General features: G+C 36.0%; 1 protein-coding gene across 7 annotated transcripts in view; it reads left to right on the top strand.

The window, feature by feature from the left end:
• Positions 1-14,885, top strand: part of LOC138327768 (protocadherin-11 X-linked-like) — a 45,477-nt gene extending 30,592 nt beyond the window's left edge. For 6 of the 7 annotated variants that reach the window (XM_069274126.1, XM_069274127.1, XM_069274125.1 and 3 more), the window contains 4 exons: positions 5,400-8,135; positions 10,544-10,669; positions 12,029-12,143; positions 12,410-14,885. In XM_069274126.1, coding sequence (XP_069130227.1) covers positions 5,430-8,135; positions 10,544-10,669; positions 12,029-12,143; positions 12,410-12,705 — 3,243 coding nt within the window. In that variant the 5' untranslated portion in view covers positions 5,400-5,429 and the 3' untranslated portion in view covers positions 12,706-14,885. Of the gene's footprint in view, positions 1-1,627; positions 1,796-5,399; positions 8,136-10,543; positions 10,670-12,028; positions 12,144-12,409 lie in introns of those variants that run through there. The other variant, XM_069274132.1, reaches the window with a different exon arrangement.
• The last annotated feature ends 3,957 nt before the right edge of the window (positions 14,886-18,842 follow it).

The raw sequence follows: 18,842 nt of genomic DNA, 5'->3' as shown, positions 1-18,842 counted from the left end.
ATAATCTATTTGTAGAATTTTAGTGATTCAATTAATGGTAAGTGCATGAATTTAAAAAAAAAAAAAAAACATAATCTGCATGGTAAAGACAGTTTAGTCATTACAAATCATAATAAGCAGATAAACTAAAATCCAGAGTTGGAGGGTGGGGTGCATGGTTTTAACAGAAAGTGGGAGTATATATAAGTTATTAGATGTTGGAGAATCGGGTGCCTGCATGCTGACTTTTAAATTTCTCAGCAAGCTCCCTCTATAATTTTACATTTTACGTATACAAGTGATGTTTTGGTATACCTGTATGTACAAACCATTGGTACCAGATGCCCTTTATGTTACCTGTAGTTTTTTTACCTGTTGATTGAATCTGTCGGGGATGATGGATTGTCAATTAACCCATTTTATGTGTTGTGTTTGTGACATGTGACAGTGCATCAGAGGTGCATTACTTCTGACAGCGGGCCACGGGTCCATCTTTAACTGCATGTACAGCAGAGCTGGCTATGACACTCCATTACTATCAGTTAGTCACTGATTTACTGCCTACGTAACTCAACCTATTTATTTGTTATACTCATAAGGGGCCATGTAAGAAAAAACCTTTCCATCAATTCAAAGTTATACTGCATGCATACATAGGGACAAATATTGTATTGCTTAAAACTTTGTATAACTATATTCAAATATTTTTTCTTAATTGATATTTTTAGTACATGTGTTTCAAATTATTTTCAAAATTCAAAGAAAATTAAAAAAAAAAAAATCTTTTATAATATATATACTCTAGCTTAAAATTTCTCTTATATTATGAATAAATGTTATATTTAAAAAAAAAAATGGAAAAAGTTAACAAAAGTATGTATAACAAAAATATTTATACTGGTACCTATTTTTGAAATATTTATTTAAAAGTGTAGGGTATACAATGTAATAAAATTGGTAGCTAAAATTACAAATGATTCTAGAAGGGAATCATACAAAGTTGATTTATTTCTTTTAGAAACATTTTAATATAATTGGTTATTTCTTGAAAAATTAATTGAGGTTTGAAAGACAAGAAATATGAAATTAATCAATTAAGATTTTCCACTAAAGATTCACAAATGATTTAATTGGCTTTCATATAATGAGATTAAATTGATCAGACTTCAGTATATTACAGAAATATAATTAGATTGAATTGATCACATTCAAACCACTGCCTATATCGATTAAACAATATTATACCTATATCCTGAGGAGAATCAGACAGAATATCTACACAAAATAATTAGCAGAATCAATTACAACATACATGTACTACACAAATATCATGTAATATGTCAACTGCCATGGGGGCTTTATTTATAGAAGAAAGCCAAGAGTTTGTCAAACTGTGCCTGACATACTGGCTACTTACAATGTTCTGGACCTGTTTGTGTCACCTGTCTGAGGCTACTGAGTGGTCAGTCCACAGGGGATGGACAGTTGACATCTATATGACTGACCAGTGATGTCCAGTACACTACTATATACCTGGCTGTAGTACCTGACTTGTACAGGTAAATGACAATAGTATGGTGTAGTAAACCAGCATGGCAGGAGCTATTAATTAGGTATACTGGTCCAGTATACAGACTGACCAGTCCACTACTCTAATTAACAGGTATACACAGGTATATCACTCACTGGTCAGTATACATACTGCCTTATTTAGACAATGGTCACTCACCTGGATACCTGGGATATAAGTGAATGAACTTTCGAGTGGTCAGTATGACTTTAAACTACAGGAAACTTTTAAATATCCAAATTACATGTAAGTACGTAGATATACTACAAGTATTAAGAATTTTAACAAGTCTTCGAGTAATTGTTTCATTAATGTTAAATGAATAAGACACTTTTACTATTCAGATGAATCCATGTTCTCTTGTCATAAAATAAATAATTATGTTAATTAATTAGGATAATTTATGTAATTAGGATAATTTATGTATGTTTAGGAATATGAACTGTTTTGTTTCATATATTAATAACAAAGTTTTCCTGTTCTTAGCAATAAAGTAACACAGGCCCATGCCTATACGCTTCTTTATATTTCTTAAATTAAATAAGTACAAAGTCAATAGACAAAAAGTTCATAATCGTGATAGATTAACGTCAGAGTAATGTATAATATAAGCATTAGGAATTGTAATGCATATTCTAATGCATACATTACACATGATCAAGTTAATGAATTCCAGGAGAATATAGTATGGTACATGTTCAAAATTCTTCTGTAGATACTTTGCAATTATATAGACCGATGTATTATAATTAATTAATTATTAATACATGTAATTGGGAAAAAATATTTAGCTTAAAAGCATTAGTTTAAAGCACTGATGAAAGATAAATTGTTAGTTTATTGTTTTATTTATCAATTTAATTAAAGTAAAAATAAGTAAATAAAACTTCAAGAATAATTTATTCTGAAAACATGTTAAATTGTAATATACCTTTGAAAAACCATCACGACAGAAAAACAAAATACAATAATGCGATTATATAAGCTATGGGGATATTAAAAATAAATGTTGAGATGTTCTTGTTGATCAATTTAAAATCAACACGAGGATTCCATGACTTTAACTTTATTAGTCTATTGTTTTAATTAATGCTTTATAATCATTCTGCCAAGAATTAAGTTAGACAATTATATATATTTATTCATTAATGCTAATAATCTTGAATTAATGCATTATTTCATGCTAGCTATAAGGTTTATGTTGAAATATCCAGATATATGCATGTCTTTAATTTATAAACTGAATTTTTATTGTGCAAGGAATATCTTCACATTTAATAAATATGACATCTTGATGACACCATTTTAATTTGTATGGAATTCCGTGAGATATATCAACAATGTGATATTTCAACATAGATAATCTGACTGTATTAATATTTCATTTGTTATTAAATAACTATTATTAAATGTATAGTATATTTGATATATAGTGCACTGCTGTCAAACTGTCTATAAGAACCACACAAGGGAACAAGTGGAAAATGTTCTCTATAGCCAGGTGGTCTTTATACTCAGGTCAGATTGTGCTATAAATAGCTATTTGGTACTCTAACAAAGTGGTCTTAGTAAACAGGTGGTCTTTATACAGAGGCTGTCACTAAGCTCTAACATAGCTGTCGCTGGGACTCTAACAAAGTGGTCTTAGTAAACAGGTGGTCTTTATACACAGGTCAGATTGTGCTATAAATAGCTATTTGGGACTCTAACAAAGTGGTCTTAGTAAACAGGTGGTCTTTATACTCAGGTCAGATTGTGCTATAAATAGCTATTTGGGACTCTAACAAAGTGGTCTTAGTAAACAGGTGGTCTTTATACAGAGGCTGTCACTAAGACTCTAACAAAGTGGTCTTAGTAAACAGGTGGTCTTTATACAGAGGCTGTCACTAAGACTCTAACAAAGTGGTCTTAGTAAACAGTTGGTCTTTATACAGAGGCTGTCACTAAGACTCTAACAAAGTGGTCTTAGTAAACAGGTGGTCTTTTATACAGAGGCTGTCGCTAAGACTCTAACAAAGTGGTCTTAGTAAACAGGTTGGTCTTTATACAGAGGCTGTCGCTAAGACTCTAACAAAGTGGTCTTAGTAAACAGGTGGTCTTTATACAGAGGCTGTCGCTAAGACTCTAACAAAGTGGTCTTAGTAAACAGGTGGTCTTTATACAGAGGCTGTCGCTAAGACTCTAACAAAGTGGTCTTAGTAAACAGGTGGTCTTTATACAGAGGCTGTCGCTAAGACTCTAACAAAGTGGTCTTAGTAAACAGGTGGTCTTTTTACAGAGGCTGTCGCTAAGACTCTAACAAAGTGGTCTTAGTAAACAGGTGGTCTTTATACAGAGGCTGTCACTAAGACTCTAACAAAGTGGTCTTAGTAAACAGGTGGTCTTTATACAGAGGCTGTCACTAAGACTCTAACAAAGTGGTCTTAGTAAACAGTTGGTCTTTATACAGAGGCTGTCACTAAGACTCTAACAAAGTGGTCTTAGTAAGCAGGTGGTCTTTATACAGAGGCTGTCGCTAAGACTCTAACAAAGTGGTCTTAGTAAACAGGTGGTCTTTATACAGAGGCTGTCGCTAAGACTCTAACAAAGTGGTCTTAGTAAACAGGTGGTCTTTATACAGAGGCTGTCGCTAAGACTCTAACAAAGTGGTCTTAGTAAACAGGTGGTCTTTATACAGAGGCTGTCGCTAAGACTCTAACAAAGTGGTCTTAGTAAACAGGTGGTCTTTATACAGAGGCTGTCGCTAAGACTCTAACAAAGTGGTCTTAGTAAACAGGTGGTCTTTTACAGAGGCTGTCGCTAAGACTCTAACAAAGTGGTCTTAGTAAACAGGTGGTCTTTATACAGAGGCTGTCGCTAAGACTCTAACAAAGTGGTCTTAGTAAACAGGTGGTCTTTATACAGAGGCTGTCGCTAAGACTCTAACAAAGTGGTCTTAGTAAACAGGTGGTCTTTTATACAGAGGCTGTCGCTAAGACTCTAACAAAGTGGTCTTAGTAAACAGGTGGTCTTTTTACAGAGGCTGTCGCTAAGACTCTAACAAAGTGGTCTTAGTAAACAGGTGGTCTTTATACAGAGGCTGTCGCTAAGACTCTAACAAAGTGGTCTTGTAAGCAGGTGGTCTTTATACAGAGGCTGTCGCTAAGACTCTAACAAAGTGGTCTTAGTAAACAGGTGGTCTTTTTACAGAGGCTGTCGCTAAGACTCTAACAAAGTGGTCTTAGTAAACAGGTGGTCTTTATACAGAGGCTGTCGCTAAGACTCTAACAAAGTGGTCTTAGTAAACAGGTGGTCTTTATACAGAGGCTGTCGCTAAGACTCTAACAAAGTGGTCTTAGTAAACAGGTGGTCTTTATACAGAGGCTGTCGCTAAGACTCTGACAAAGTGGTCTTAGTAAACAGGTGGTCTTTATACAGAGGCTGTTGCTAAGACTATCAAAGTGGTCTTAGTAAGCAGGTGGTCTTTATACAGAGGCTGTCACTAATGCAGGTTCCATTGTATATATAAATATATATGAGTGTTTAGTTATAGTGAAAACATGGTAAGCTTTTTCTTCAGAAAACAACTTGCATAATATAAAGAATCATTCAGATATTCTAACTAATCTTACTGATTAAAGGATTTTGTCCCAGGAAACATTTTGTGGTTTAAACACTATCCTAAATGATTTCAATGAAAGTGAATCGATTAATCAGTTCCAGTATTTCTGTGATCGCACACAGTAAAGGAAATTTGATCTAAAAAAAACATGAAACGTGTCAATCAGATAATGCTGATTACAGGTACAATATTGATTGTCCTTGTATAGGCCAGCCATCTCAGGTGTGTTTTATCTTTGATATTTTTCAGGTTAAGAGAATGTCAAGATAGCTGTTCAGGATGGAAACAATGATGGCTGCTCGGGCACACTTCCTCGCATGTCTCCTGCTCTGGATTACCTCCCCTTGTCATGGCCAAGAGTTACCAGCCATCGAGTTCGTAACACTGGAAGAACAACCTGTAGGTACACTAATAGGTAAATTGTCTGAAGCCCAAGTTTTGAAAACTGAAGTTTTACCTGCCGAATTTAATACATTAACATTTCGATTGCTGGATAGCGGATCTTCATCTCCAAGGGTATCAGTTGTGGAACAGTCGGGAAACGTTTACTTAGAAGAGGTTTTGGACCGAGAAGCACTATGTGGGTATCTAGTTGACTGCCAATTCACTTTTGATGTCGCTGTGAGGACAGCGTCTAATTCTTACATTACAGTCCTTACAGCTCAAGTCACAATACAAGATAAAAACGATCATGTACCGATATTCCCTAACAGCTTCATAAATCTACAGGTGTCAGAAAATGACAAGGTTACAAAATATCCTATCGCTCCAGCCGAGGACAGAGACATTGGAAACTTTTCTGTGCAGAGTTACGACATTGTACAACAGTCTGATATTTTCGACCTGGAAAAAATAAAAAATCCTGATCAAAGTGTGAGTATACAAGTGATCTTAAAAAAGGAGTTGGATCGGGAAGAACAGAACCGTTATCAGTTTCACATTGTGGCAAAGGACGGAGGTGAGGCGCCCAACTCGGGTACATTGAGCGTTTCTGTAGAGGTTCTCGACGAAAATGACAACTACCCGAAGTTTTTAGAATCAGAGTACAGTATGTCTGTGAAAGAGAAGACAGCTGCAGGTACAATAGTGCTACAGGTTTTGGCTACTGATAAAGACATTGGTGTAAACGGTCAGATCTCGTACCGATTTAGTCCACACCAGCAGGGCCTAGAACAGATACAACAGGTATTTACAATCAACTCCCAGACTGGGGAAATCAGCCTGGCTAGTTCCCTGTCCGCCAATCCTGGTAAAGTGTTCCAGTTTTACGTTGATGCCAGCGACCATGGCGACCAACCAAAAATCACACAACAAGTGGTGACAGTGACCGTCGTGGACGGAGGAAATAATCCACCCGAACTCCAACTTAGTTACATCGTCTCAAGCGACAACGGTGTTATGAATATATCAGAATCTGCCAAGAATGCTACTCCTCTCGCTCATGTCCGTGTCGACGATTCCGATTCTGGTTTGAATGGTAATGTGTCCTGTACTATCAATGATACCAACTTCACTCTGCAACCTGTGGGTACAAAAGGATTCATCGTCATGACGAATAATCGACTAGACCGGGAGAATGTCGAGCGTTACTATGTTACAGTTTTTTGTGAGGATAAGGGGTCCCCTCCCCTCAGTTCCCATATAAACTTCACTGTTAATGTGACTGATGAAAATGACAGTATACCAAGATTTTCTAAAGGTGTTTACTCTGCAACTTTCATAGAGAATGCTAACGAAGGAGGCGTAGTTACACAAGTTTCAGCTTCTGATGAAGATATCGGTAGAAATGCTCAAATTAATTATTATCTCCATGATGACAGTGTTTCAAAGTTTGCCATTAATTCTCACACAGGAGTGATCACGGCTAATATGAAATTTGACCGGGAGGTTAATCCGCGTATTACATTCCGAGTTTTAGCTGTAGATGGTGGCAACCCCCAGCAGACAGGAACAGCAACTGTAGTTCTGACCATCACAGACATCAATGACAACGCCCCATCTTTCAACAGAAGTAGAATTGAAATGATGGTACGTGAAAATCGCGATCCTCTAACTAAGGTTGGACAACTGAATGCTGTTGACCTTGATGAAGGTAATAATGGCAGAGTTGTCTACTCCTTGATTGGAGAGGTATCCAGAAATCCACCTTTTATTGTTTACCAAGATGGAGTGGTCCGAGCCAAGGAGAGTCTTGACAGAGAGGTTCAGTCTTCGTATACTTTCAGTGTCCGGGCTCGTGATCAAGGGGAAACTCCACTAGAAACAAACATTTCAGTGACTGTAACAGTTACTGATGATAACGACAATAGTCCAGTTTTCGTGTTCCCTAACGATAGTAACGACACCGTTTCCATTGGTTACCTGTCTGAGACACCATCGTGGATCACGAAAATCAGCGCAGACGATAGGGATACAGACCAGAATAAAGCAGTTGTGTACAGCATTCGTCATGGAAACGACCTTCAGTTGTTTTCAATTGACCCCTATAGCGGTGACCTTTTCTTGCTGAATACTTACATGGTAACTGAAGATACCGTTTTTCATCTCATGGTTTCTGCAGAAGACAACGGCACACCAAGACGTGTCACTACGCATCATTTAAACGTGGTCCTTGTGTACACTAATGCTACAGCGATGGCTCACATGAGCGAAAGCGTGGGAAACAAGTATATCATCATCTCCGCTGTGGTGGTCGTACTTACTGTTATTTTATCTGCAGTTATTATTGGTCTCATTCTGTTTCTACGACGTAAAGATCAGCGACAAGAACTCGCCCGAAAATTAAGTAAAGATATCCAAAACGAGAACTCAAAGTATCTCGAGAATGGGAAAGTGTGCTATGAGGACAAACAAGACTTCAATGGATGCAATGGGGATTTATACAAACAAAAAAAGAAAAAAGAAGTCAGTTTTTCTTTAGATGAGGATATGGACAATGTGTTTGATATTTCGAGTGTGTCAGCATATACCACCGGTAAACATGAGGTAAGTTTCTTAAAGTTAATCATTTACAACCCATCTCATATATCCAATAATGTACAATTTCACGTATAGGTATAAACTGGTTTCTTCCCAAAACTGTAAAACACCCAAAATCTGATTAATGTGAAAAATCAATTACCACTTTTCACAGTGGTTTTTTTATGCCTATTTAATGCATGAGGCGTGAATATTTGTGCAAGTTTGACAGGTTGAGGTGTGACATGTACATAGGCAGGTGTAAAAACACAGGTATATTTTACCTGTGGTCATTTATAACCCCAGGTACCTGCTTCGTTGACAAGATTCGATCAGGCAGACAGGAGATTGTACTGATACTTGGCCTTGCTAACCTGCCCCTTGTTTTAACGTGTCGGATATCGTACCCTTGAGGTGCACTGCGACCCGGCTAGTTGTAAAGGGCTAAAACACATGCAATTTCTGACAGGACATGGCATTGTATTGCTCCATGTAGATACAACGCTTGTCTCAACCTTAAATACCCAAACATAATGAAATTCTTACACCTACGGTACAATGAGCTAGCTTGGATGATTAATCTTTATCAATGCTTGTCAAAGTCAACTGTGCAGACATAAATTGATATATTTTCTTCAATCAAAGCAGAGTGAGTGATCATAAACAATTGTGAATACTTGTGTGTGGTCGGCACACGAAACATTGAAATACAGAAATGTTTATAACGCCTGATAACATCTAGTCAGTGCAACTTTAAAATGCTACCATAGGTCAAATGTTAACATTTTGAGAGGCCGTCCTTTTTCCTCCTTTCAACCTCTGATTTTTACTCTACCGATAGTGATAAAAAAAATAAGTTGATCAAGTGATTAGAGATCTGAAAAAAAAATAAGTAGGGAGAGAGAGAAAAAAATTCTATCAGGTTGAAATGATGCAGAGAAGTGTTTATAAAATGACAAAAAAAACAACAATAGAATGATAAAAAGGGAGAGAATTTGAACTGCGACGTCGCATGACGCATGTTTAGGACAGCTATTGTTGGTGTTCACAGACATACCCTACCAGGTATAGGATGTACTGGTGAATTTGTGGGTTGGGTAAGAAATGTCAAATGTCTTAAGTGACACCTTATCGCTAATAGGTGGCATTGTTAGAAAAAATGGGATGGAAGGGTTTTGTTTCAAAAAGGCAGATACTGGTATGGACAAAAAATATCAAGTATAGTTTCATTTTAGGTACACGCTATAATGTTATGGATATATGACATTGAGTCATATTATGGTGGACGGGAAATATATATATGGAAAAGGAATGTCGTAATTACCGAGTGTTTATGATAACGATCTAACCTTCACAATATTATCTTACCGATAATTTTACTTTTTCTGGACCAAACACCTGTAGCCCTGATCTGTCAATAGCATGCCCAAGGAGTGTCGAAAAATCTTCAGCCGAACTATTTCTTTGAAAAGTTTTAAACATATTTCCAGATTTATTAAACACCTTTTAGTCAGTTTTCAGGGTCAGTATTTATTGCATTACTAAAAATAAATTTCTGTTCATTTTGTTTCACTTAATTATATTCTGACATGAAAATATTTAATACCTTTGTCGCCATGTGTAAAGTTTTGGAGAAGTGAACTGACGTCATAACGTATTTGATAAGGATTCCAGTAAAACATTATATAACTGCATAATCCCTTTTGATACAACCCACTATACATAGATTTCTCTATTGAACGTTTAAATTTCAAAAGACTGAAATAACAAAAATCATATCCTAAAATTATTTACCAAAAATATTAAAATTCTAAACTTTAAACACGTTTAAATCTCCCGTTTAAGCTAGGAATTGTTTGACGTAGGAATGGCCTCGTCAACATTTACTCAGATTTTGTTAACTATTAGAGAGTGTTGGTTTAGCCACCCGAAAACCTAGTATAATCCTGCCCCGAGTTTGTAGGGTGTCAAAATGGCTGGAGTGTGTTTGAACAATCAGAAGAGGAACTTCTGTGTGGCCATCATAGACCATGGTTAAACATTTTGAGAATATTTAACCACAAGATGTTATATAACTTTCTTTACATGGTTATAACTGACCCAGTTCCTTTTAAAGATGTACATGAAACTTCCTGTCATTTGAATGTCACACCTCAAAATTTCCCTTCAATAAAACTAAAATTCAGTAGTGTTCATGCTACAGAAACAGATTTGGTATCTGATATCACATTTCGTAACAGGTTCTAGAGTAACCATTGTTATATTAATGGTAAGTTTTGGCCAAAATAAATAGTTATATAATTTTTAAAACTGAATTCAGTAGATTTCCACTGTTGAGAACCAAACATAAGCTATATACATTCCATATTAATAACCTATGATTTACTCTTATGATACACATCATAACCCGATTCCTCTCTCTTTCCTCACAACAGGCCGAGAAGATGAAGACATTCCAGACACCTGCAGTGACCTATGACCCCCAGACTATCCAGACTCTTCATCTCCATCAGCTTCTTATACAGAACAATGACAGCAGTAAAGAGAAAAGTCTTAAAAAGGTAAATATCTTGGGACTTGAAAGGGGGGGGGACTCCATCAGAGAATAAAGTTTTTACAAAACTTAAAAGTGAAATTTGGAAGGAGAGGGCCGGGATTCGATTCTGTCAAAGAAAATGTGTCTAAAATAAGCCCTTTGTCTCAAATTAATGAATGTATCAAAATATATAATTGGTTAGATTTTTAGTCTCTAACAAGGGGAGACAATTTAGTATAATTTATATTTTCACTGCCAATTGAAAACCCCCAAAAACTGAAGCTCTGATAGCAAGTCATCAGATGATGTATAAATTCAGGAAGTAAAAGATTAATTTCTTATTAACACCATTAAAATAATAGCTGGATGTGAAAGCAGGATCTGGAGCATTCATCATTCACATACATCTACATCTCCAATATCTTTTGGTATTGCTAATTAAAAACCAATTTATTGAGTTGAAGAATATACAAAGACTCAATTTTAGGTAAAGATATATTACCTTCAATCAATGGTAATTACTTTGATAAATGTATACCAGTGATCCAGTATGGACCCCAGCAGGAATTTGAGTCTGGCCGAGTACAAAGCAATTTTCTAATCCATTACCCAGGATGTATTCTAAAGCTAAAATATGCTACCTGTTGATGCTAAGCATATGTCAAAGGCGGAAATGTCAAGACTCAAATTTCAATATTGTAAAATCTGATATCCTAATTCAGTATTGTGGCCTGTTTGTTAGAATTAGTTCTTACTGTGTTGGTCATTAAGGCCGGAACAAGCTGTGATACGCTCCAACATAAACCGTCTCCGTAAAGTCAGGCTGTCACCAGTCCCTAACCTACATTATTGTCAACAGTCAAAAATCATACAGTAAATCATGAACATCCCTTTCATCGCACTGACCTATGTCCACCCTAAGGTCAGAGCTACACTGACCAGCTGACCAGGCCTGATGAGTAATGGTCAGTTAGCCAATAGGTGTGCTGTGTAGAAATTGCCTGGTCACTGCTGACTGACCACAGCTCCCCCAGGAGTGACCGACACATTTAGGGATAACAATAATAATTTCAAAACCTAATTTTAGACCTGTCTATAGATCAAAATAGAACTTTTATGAAGCTTTCAGATTTATTTCAATAGACTGAATTGAGTCATCAGTTCCTCAAAGAATAAAAAACTACAGAGCACAGTTTTATTGTTCAGCAACTTCAGAGAAAAATGAATTGAAAATAATTGCACTAATAAATATTTAGTTAAAAACGGAACAAGAAAATATTTGCACTAATAAATATTTAGTTAAAAACGGAACAAAACTACAGTTTTCTTAAATTGGTTCAAAATGGAACATAAAAGTGACCACAATTTTTCTTGAAATTTTCAGTTAGGCGTGAAATCTCCACATGATGATATAAGCGATACTTCAGGGGAGACAACTACGAGTGATAGCGGCCGTGGGGGCAGTGATATGGACATGCCAAGCTGTACTAACATGCCAGGTAAGACCTTGTGTTGTTATTATCATGATCTATATCAAATAATAATGAATTATTTATTGCAAACAACAACAACAAATTATTATATCTAAAAAGAAAAAAATATATGGTGCAATCTCGAGCTACTCCAGCTCTGACATGCATCTCATTTACGATTCATGTAATTGGATCAAAATTCAAATCTGAAATATTTTTATTTATCTACACTGCCTATAGACAATTGAATACTTGAAGCATCCTTTATTAATCTTTGTTTCTTGACATTTCAGATGATGCTAAAGCTTTCAACTTTAACGGTCACCATGGTTACCGATCTTCGTCGGGTTCCCCCTCCTATCTGACGTGTGGGCCACCCATAGACAAAGATGGCGATGATCTGGTCAAATCGAGACCAGCTTCTGACATATACTCTATATCCTCAAAACAGAAAGACTTCAAACATTTAACACCGCGAGAAAACTTTGAAAGAAAACATAATTTACAAAGTAGTGCTCATAAACACTGTGACAGAGAAAGTGACTCTTCTAAACAGAAGCCCAGTGATTGGTCACCTTCATATGTGTGAGCCAATAAAAAACAATGTTACATGTTTGAAGTAGTCTCGTCTAATCCAATGGCAGCAGAGGACACAAAGGAATGTATATTTCTACAAAACCAACCAATCAAAAGACACATATGATTTTATACACAGTTCTATGTTTTGTACGTTTTTATAGAAACTGACCTTGATGTTTCGTGATGTAATATGTTGCCATGGTTCCCAGAAGACGTTGCCATGGTTACGTTTTTGTGTATCAGCAATGCCGTCCATTTGTGGGATATACAACTATGATCTTGTGAAGAAGCTCAAAACCATTTCCTTGTGATGTGGCCTTGAGATATTTTTGTATTTTATCTGCGATAGCCCGGGGACCATATTAAGTACTGTTGGCCTGTTCCTCGACTGCTGAAGCCAGCTTATTGGACTTTGACATGCAATCTACCTAGGTTCTGGGTACAGATAGAGTGAGTGTGAGTGTGTGACAACCCCCAATTGTTGGTCCTCAGTCTTACCTGTCAGAACAGGTGTGGCATCTAATGCTTGTTAACCTTCCCACCCCTAAACACAGAGTAGACTCAACTGTCCCTTGTTTTGGGGGCTACTGATTTCAAAGTTTAGGGTGTTAGGATGAAGCCACCAAATAATGACCTCTCTTCAATGGTAATTTGAGAGTCATTCTTATGAAATTCTACACTGATCGGGTAAACTGAGATATTCCTTTCACTAAATTTTTATGGCTAATTGTAGGATTATTCGAGATATTTTGGTCAAAAATTCTAAAAGGGAAATTTTCTTGAAACAAAGAACCGCTTTCTTTGTTCAGCCATATTATTTCAAGGAAATTATTCCATGGAAATATCAGTCAGAAAATGACCAGAACAATGGAACTGTAGTATTGATGCATTATTTCTGATAAGATAAACATTTTGAGCGTATGAAACATATGTCAGTGATCTAAAAACAACGCCGTTATTAATATTTTTGTGATACAGTGTCTGTCTAGTCATTCACGAGGCTTTGAGTTGCTTGGTCACGTTTTCACACCATTGTTGTTCAGTTAGCTTTCAAATAGTATTTTATACTTCTGAAAACAAGCATAAAAAAATAGTTCACTGGTTTTACACAAATGTCACATTTTAAGATTAAAAAAAAATGTAATGCATGAGCTATTTATTATTATGTTAACCTGGTAAAGTGAAAATATAGTGTTGCATGAACTGAAAATAAGATTATCAAATTTATGAAATATTTTATGTTCAATTTGCTTGTGTTACTGATATTAAGTAGGGTGTTTTTTTTAAATTCCAGAATGAAATGTATTTTAATGTAAATTGTGATAGGTAATTATGAATATTCATTAATGTAATTGCTATTTTCTATGTGTGAGTGTCAATTTTGTATGGTATATCAGATTGTACAGATGTGATGGAAATTGTGTGGAAGGATAGTGACTATGTGAATGGTTATTTTATATGTGAAAGTATTTTGTAAAGATGCATAAAGATGAGAAAAGACACAATTGGTACTTTTAAATAAAATAGCTGCAAGGCATGATTTTTTAACAGAACGTATATATATAGCAGTAATGATCAAATGAAAAACATTAAAATACTCATTACCTTTCCCCATTTTCTATTTTCAGGAACTGCTGTTAATTTGTTGGAAAGACTAGTGCTATAGAAAGTGATTAATTTGATGAAGAAATCTTAAGGGTTGAGATGGCGGTATTTATTGTTATTTAACTCATAAGCAACCAAGATTTATTATTTAAGCTATTAGATGACAATTTAACTATTTCTAAATTATTTTACTTGCGACAAAATTCTAAATTCTAAGACTTTATACTCTAGCCCCAAACAGAGTGAATGTTTGATTTGATTTTTTGGATCATAACAAAATGGAAAGAAGTAGATGTTTGAGATCATGACAACTTTAAAGTTTTATTCTATTAAATTTGGTGTAATGTAAATTCATGAGAATCTGGTGCTCTGACTGGTAGACAGATTGGTGCTACAAAGATAGCTGTTTGTTGTAATGTTGAGCCCTATTGTAAGGGCTATATGAGCCCTGCCCTTCCGCAGCTTCAGTCCTGCACAATTTTTATCATGTGACACAAACTTGTGACATTGTCCTACAGCTACGCTGTTATATTTTTTCATGATTATGATTAAGATATGTTGCAATAAAATATGAAATATGAATAATTTCCAGTTTTGTTGTTTTCCATGGTAAAAACTATGATAAGTTAAAAATTTAAAGACATTGTCATTCTGAATAGTTTTATGTAGGTCAAGAATCAGACATTGGTCATTCTGGATAGTTTTGTGTAGGTCAAGAATCAAAGACATTGGTCATCCTGGATAGTTTTGTGTAGGTCAAGAATCAAAGACAATGGTCATTCTGGATAGTTTTATGTAGGTCAAGAATCAAAGACATTGGTCATTCTGGATAGTTTTATGATTGCTGTATACACCAAATATGACTTATTGTCAGTGTTGTTAGGAACACTTTTCTGAAACTGATGCTAATCTGATACCATGACAAGATTTTAGAAGGAGCAAGTCCAAAAACCAAAACTTTTGACCGACAATTAAGTGTCGAATGCAAATCTGATTCAGTAAAAATGAAGAGCAGCCAATTGTAATACGTTTAGACGGTTTAATGTTAACACACCCAGCAAACAAACCAAAAAACATTTGATTAAGGACCATGGGAAAAAATACAAAAAACAACATCTGATCGAGGACCCTGGGAAAATACAAAAAAAAGGAGAAAAAAAAGACAAGGTTCATGAGTTTAAATGGTCGAAGGAACAGTTTCAGAACATTGCATTAAATTCTATCTGCATGTAATGTTGCTGTTATGCAATGTACCCTGAACACGTACCACTAGATATTGTATCTACTGTAGCTGGGAGCTCAGATACAGAAACTGTTAATAATGAATCGCTGTAAGAATAAAGACTCTGGTAATTAGAGATAAAAAATTCATGTTGTTTTTCAACACATCAAATAAAATCTCTTTCCGGTGTTTGAAAAGCACGTGTTAGCTAATTAATTATTCATAACTGTCGTTGCTCATTTCGAAAAGCCATTTTGGTTCTGACGTTGCGTCGACACGGGTAACTGGATGTATACAAGGTCTACTGCACAGGTATACACGATAGTATCGTCGGAGGGTAGCCATGACAGATTATAAATAATGGATGTATTTATATCGTTAACTTTTTAGTGATCAAATTTGGTGTTCAATAGACTCTTTCTGATCTCTAGATATTAAAGGGTTAGAGCACGCCCGCCAAAAGTCCCCTTACGCGTTAGACATAACGCCGGGAGCGCGTGCGTAGTTCCACATCAATGGCGATCGTTGGTTCTGTAGTTTGTGGGTTTTTTTCGCATTCACGGATCGTTGCATGATGATGCTCTAGATTCCCAAGTCTTGAAACAAATGCCAATTATTGTATATAAAATTGCATGATTGGGCGGCAATGCCACAAGGAAGGAAGCTTGTAATTGCGGGCCAGCTGAAGAAGAAACCTAAAGGTGACGAGGGACAAGTCCTAATATATACACCATCTGTCCGACTTTTATTCCCGAATCCTATGAAACAATGCGGACTGCCATCTATATTGTAGATAGCTGTGTCTAGGTGAGGGAAGCCACGTGTAGTTGTGGATAATTAGGTCCCAAATAAACACATAAAATCTACACATCCCGTGGCATATTTTGACATAAAATTTGCCATCCATATCAAGTTATCATTCCGATAACGTTCGTATCTCTGCCGCTGCTAACTGGACCTGAATGATACGTCTGACCATTGATATGTATACTCGTTCGTACATGATCTCACCCTGCACTGGTCATTTACTATGTCCAGTTGTAAAATAATCTATAGGTCATATCTAATGGAACAGAATCAAATGTGGTCATACTTTTAAACATCTTTCACCAGCCAGTTAATTCTCGGTAGTCCTAGATGACTACTGTCCCTCGGGAAAATTTCCCGGTAAGTAATGGTCCGGAACTCGTTATCCGGTGTCCAGATCTAAACCTTAGAGTTTCCCTCAGGCGCCATGCTTTTGAAAGTCGCTAACGAGAATTCTTTGTGTTTCGATTTAAACCATGAACTAAATTTACTCATAAACTAAACAATGCAGATTCTTCACAATTGTACCAAATATTGACTCGTAGATTAAATGGTATTGCCTTTTACCGATTTACTCGAAATATTGACTCGCGTACATGCTATATATTGTTCCACAATTGAATGGGTCACCAAAGATTTGCGAAATCCAGCGAAAAAACGTTGACTTACAAAATAAAGATAAATTGTCAAATAACCGCAAAGTTAACGTTGTGCATATGATTGTGCAATTTGCGACTTTTATATTTAGAGTCCGAATTAAAATAGGTTTTGCATCGAACAACTTCAACAATGGCTCATATTATTCAAGTTGTAAAATAATCTTTAATCCTAGGTCATGGCAGGCGGAAAGTGACCATACCTCTTACACAGCCTAATTCGAACATTGGCTGACAAATAAAACACAAATGACATTGACTGCATGTCTGACGGGACAGCCCGACGGTCCGTCTCACTCTGTCTCGCAAATCATTCAAATGTTTGATATTAAGGACTTCGATATTGCTCGGGTAACTAACGTCGTCTGGAGTTATATCTGCTACTCGATATGCTTGTCTTCTCACGAGAAAAAAATAACACGAGATGAGCAGAGACATATATATAAATACTGTCAGTTACAGTTTTTGCGCTCAGTCAGCTGGACTACGCAACGCTATGATAATTCCACAACTGGCATACAAATAATATCGATCTTCAAAAAAATATCAAAAGGATATTCCTTTTTTAAGTCTGAACAAAATGAAATTCACTAACTATATACATTTGATTAATTTCATTCAGACACATCACTAAATTAATTTCGCCTTCGACGTCAGTACAAGGGGGGAAATGGCCTAGTATGAATGAAATAGCAATAGTAAAGAAATATATAACTACTATATAGTTTTAAGTCAAAGGGTTGTATATTGTATTTATGAAACATAAACTAATTTGCAGGAAGTATTCATAACAGATACTAATGAATAAACAAATTCAAATGACGCAACAAGTTTATGCTATTGTGTGTTTTTGCTAAATGTGATTAACTGAGAGAGCGTCATATCTATACGACGTAAAGTACTAATTGTAAATCGAGATGATGGGACAAACGCTTAAAGTCCTTTCATGAAATATTCGTGATGAACAAGCATAGTTTCATTTGTCTTGTGTGTTTTATGAAGGTGTGACCCACGTATCACATTCCAACCCTGTTGTGGTATATGGAACACCGTACAAACTTGATATATAGACTACGGGTAATTTTGAAGAAGGTGATTATTTCGAATTTAATGCTGTATTCCGAATACCTTTGGACGTCGTTGATCCGATTTCGATTTCGTAACGTATAATTTGTACACTCGACCGATTTATTACAATTTAACCCTCCAATTCGATCCCATATCTCGGATGAATCCAAACATTTCACTTTTTAATATCAAACTAACTCAGTCGTGCAGCTTTAGAATTTGTTCAAATGTAACGAGAATAATTGCTGATGTGTTTAGTCAGAATTTATGTTCCGTTTTGTGATATCAAAACATGTTTACAATGATTGAACCCCTTTATGTTATCAAGCCACGCCTCCGACTGTTAAATGTAACAATTTGTACACGAAATCTATACGTGTCACTAACCGATAAACCAATAAAAAGTCCGGATTTACGACCAGTTTACTACCCGACTACACGGTGCTTCCGCGACCTTTGACCTCAGCACCCCCAGTAACGGCTTTGATCCTCCCGTGCATATGGCGAAAAGTCTTCAAAGTTTTTATGATCCATCTCAAAATTGGACAAGCAGACCGTCACAATTTTATGGTCAATTGAAATCTCTTCTGCTGCCCGCTTGATATCCCAATCATTTGGAATATTCTGATTTTTTGCGGATCATCCACTATTCTGCCGGACATTACAATATGACAGCTTCAGACTGACCGCGGTCAGCCGTTGTCCGGACGTCTTTGATGTAGGAGTTTTATGTTAAGTGTTAGAGAAGCCATGTTTTTATAATCATATGTTTGATGACATCTTGTTATT

The sequence above is a fragment of the Argopecten irradians genome, chromosome 7 (genome assembly GCF_041381155.1).
Source record: "Argopecten irradians isolate NY chromosome 7, Ai_NY, whole genome shotgun sequence".
In the NCBI taxonomy this organism is placed as follows: domain Eukaryota; kingdom Metazoa; phylum Mollusca; class Bivalvia; order Pectinida; family Pectinidae; genus Argopecten; species Argopecten irradians.
Note: the sequence above shows the minus strand (reverse complement) of the source record. Positions and strands in the feature narration are given on the sequence as shown.